Source organism: Capsicum annuum, unplaced genomic scaffold (genome assembly GCF_002878395.1).
Source record: "Capsicum annuum cultivar UCD-10X-F1 unplaced genomic scaffold, UCD10Xv1.1 ctg77342, whole genome shotgun sequence".
In the NCBI taxonomy this organism is placed as follows: domain Eukaryota; kingdom Viridiplantae; phylum Streptophyta; class Magnoliopsida; order Solanales; family Solanaceae; genus Capsicum; species Capsicum annuum.
Window position 1 is genome coordinate 1 of NW_025887729.1, and position 3446 is coordinate 3446.

The 3446-nt window shown below is 38.5% G+C and overlaps 1 protein-coding gene across 1 annotated transcript; it reads left to right on the plus strand.

The window, feature by feature from the left end:
- Window positions 1-586: 586 nt before the first annotated feature.
- On the plus strand, window positions 587-2841 carry LOC107839881 (protein WHAT'S THIS FACTOR 9, mitochondrial). Its single transcript, XM_016683528.2, has one exon. It carries the CDS (start codon window positions 745-747, stop codon window positions 1972-1974), a length of 1230 nt encoding a protein of 409 aa, XP_016539014.1. The 5' UTR covers window positions 587-744; the 3' UTR covers window positions 1975-2841.
- Window positions 2842-3446: the final 605 nt, after the last annotated feature.

A 3446-nucleotide genomic window follows, 5' to 3' on the forward strand; every position in this document is an offset into this window, starting at 1 on the left:
AGCCTCTCACACCTACGGACCGGGGCATCCATGCCCCTCCTCTTCACATGTCCGTACCATCTCAATCGTGCTTCCCGCATATTACACTCCACTGAAGTCACACCAACCTTCTCCCGGATAGTCTCATTCCGAACTCTATCCCCTCGGGTCAGTCCACACATCCAGCGCAACATCCGCATTTCTGCCACCTTCATTTTTTAGATGTGGGAGTTCTTAACTGGCCAACACTCCGCTCCATACAGCAAGGCCGGACGGACTACCACCCTATAGAATTTACCTTTAAGCTTGGGCGGCACCTTCTTATCACACAGCACCCCCGATGCGAGTTTCCACTTCATCCATCCCGCCCCAATACGGTGCGAGACATCCTCGTCAATCTCACCGTTACTCTGGATCACGGACCCGAGATACTTAACAATTAACCAATGCACTAAAAGTGTTTAATAAAATTTTTCCCAAAGGTTCTTTTCGATCACGATTTACTTAGATTGTCTGTCTCCCTTCAATTAAAAACGTCCATGTTATAACGAATAAGGTTCGATAAAAACAAAACCATGGATTAAACATGAAATTTAATGATAAATAAAAAAATCACTTATCTTATATTTTTTAAGTGACTAAAAAGAAAAGAGGCTCATATTTTTAAAATATTTAAATTTAATTATGGTCAAAATCAAATACCGGTGAATGACGGGGTGAAAGGGGTCCATTGGTAATTGTCCATTGTTAACCGAATTAACCACCATGCTCCGCTTCACCGCCGCCACAACTACCGCCGTCCACCACCACCATCTCCGGCGACAACTCCGCACTTTTGTAAACGCAAGGGTAAAATGGGTAAAAGACCCATATCTCGATACAGCAGTAGAGAAAGAGAAGAATCTCAAGCCATTACTTTCTCTCAAGAACTTAATTCTCTCTCATCCATCAAAATCTTTACCCCTTAACACCATTTCCCCTCTTAAACCCCAACTTAATCTTCCCATTTCTGCCCTCAAGTTCATCCAAAATTACCCTTTTGTTTTCAAAACTTTTAGACCTCCAATACCCTTATCGACTTTACATGTAAAAGTTACTCCAAGTGCTGAATCTTTGCATAATGATGAGACCCTTTTGCTTAATCTTTCACATTATCGTAAAGATTTAGCGCAAAGATTAGGGAAGCTGTTGATGCTTACGAGAGCGCATAGGCTTCCTTTTTATGTTGTTGACAAATTTAAATTTGATTTGGGTTTGCCTCATGATTATTTGTTGAGCTTTTTACCTGAATTTCCTGAATATTTTCAGATTTGTCAAATGGGTTTTAAGGATTCTAATGGTTGTGAGGTATTCGGGTTGGAGTTAGTTAAATGGAGGAAGGATTTAGCTGTTTCTGCGATGGAGAAAAGGGTGGAAAGTGAGGATTTTGCTGGTGGAAAAAGAGTGCATATAAGATATTCGATGAAATTTCCAAGAGGATTTGATTTACAGAAGAAGGTGAGAAATTGGGTTGAGGAGTGGCAGAATTTGCCTTACATTTCACCTTATGAAGATGCATTTCATTTGGCTCCGAATAGTGATCAGGCGGAGAAATGGACAGTAGGAGTGATTCATGAATTGTTAAGTTTATTAGTATCGAAGAAGACGGAGAGGGAGAATATTTATTGTTTAGGGGATTATTTGGGATTTGGAATAAGGTTTCGAAAAGCTTTAGTACATCATCCTGGTATGTTTTACTTGTCGAATAAAATCAGGACGCATACTATAGTCTTGCGAGAGGCGTTTAACAAGAACATATTGGCTGAAAAACATCCGTTGATGAGAATGAGGTACAAGTATATAAGTCTCATGAACAAGGTGTTGAGAAGGGGGGTTCCAATCAATGCTGGAGCACTTAGGCACAGGAAGCGGCTGGGTTCTTTAAAAGAAAGCAACAGGAGTGGAACGGAGAAGAGGATGAGACAAGTTAGAAGTGTAGAGACTAAAAAAGATTGATTAATAGAAACAGGAGATGATTTGAATGATAACTTTCACGATCATGCATCATGCTATAAAGGCTTGTGTATTGATGGATTTGTCTATCGGTGATTCTCTGAATGTTGGTGGGAACTTGGCGATGCTCAAGAATAGAAGACTAGTAATGCTTGTGTTTACATGGATAGAAACCTTAGCGTGCACGAGAAGCCGACAACTGATGCTGAAACTATCTTTACATTCTATGATTTGGCCGTTTGCTCAGGACTATTTTCAAATTGCTTCCTCTTTGCGCCCTTTTTGAAGTTAAGGGAGACTCACGCACTAGTGCTTCATGTTCTTTTTGTGAAGGCAATAGCTCCTTGCCGGAAGGATGCGGCTTGGGAGGTCTATATCGAGCAAGGTCCAATCATCTCAAGTGAACATCCACCATTTTACGCACCTTTGTGCTACTTCCATCCTCTATTCTATCACGTCTAATCTTGGGAATATAATGCTCGAGAATAGAAGAAGGGTACAGCTTGTGTTACATGGATACACAGGTGAAAGAAACCCTAGTGTGCAGGAGAGGCTGGCAACTGCAGCTGAAACTGTGTTTATGCTGGATGATTTGGCCTTTTGCCATTCAAAATTGCTCTCTCTTTGTGCCCCTTGTGAAGTTGAGGAGACATGTGCCCTCCAAAAATGGTCATATTCTTCTTGTAGCTAATGAATGCTCCCATATATGTAACAAAAATTGTAATTGCGATGATTGTGGTGGGACGGATACAATTCAGAATCTGTATTAAAGCTTTTGGAATTCAGAATCCATATTATATACAACAATAATCAAAATAGCTAATTTATCCTTTTTTGTATATATATTTATAACACGTACACTTGACTAGTTCAAATAAGTGAACAAATTAAGTCTCTGTCTCACTGTTTAGTACATATAGATATCTCAATAATTTGATTTTTCCTTCATCCTATTCATTCTCTCTTTCTCTTCTTTTTTTTTCCAGTTTATGACGTATCATGTCTTGATTTAAACTCGATTTTCTAAATCAACCGTTTCTTTTGGTCCATTTAAAAGGAGGTTGAAGGAATTGATTCTTAAAATAGTAAATTTATACTTTCAATTTTTTATATGTTTTAACTTTAGGCCATACATACACAACCATTAATTCTATTGGGTCGAGGCATAAGTTGGAAAATTTGTAAAGGTTTTCCACTTGGACGTGTATAGAGAAGGGCAATAAGGCTAAAGTCCAAGACACTCAGATTCGAATTTGTAGTTGAAACATTGACACTTTGTAGGAAGTCCTTGGAATTAATTAGTGGATGCTCTAAAAAAGGATCGAGGAGTTTCATTAGTGCATGTTTTCAAACATAATTTTTTGCTCGTTCAATCAAGTATGTTTGATCTTGATTCTAAAGATCTATATGCCGTTACAATTATTTACTTTTTTCGAAATAATATAGTATTTCACTTTATTTGAAAATCAGCATTT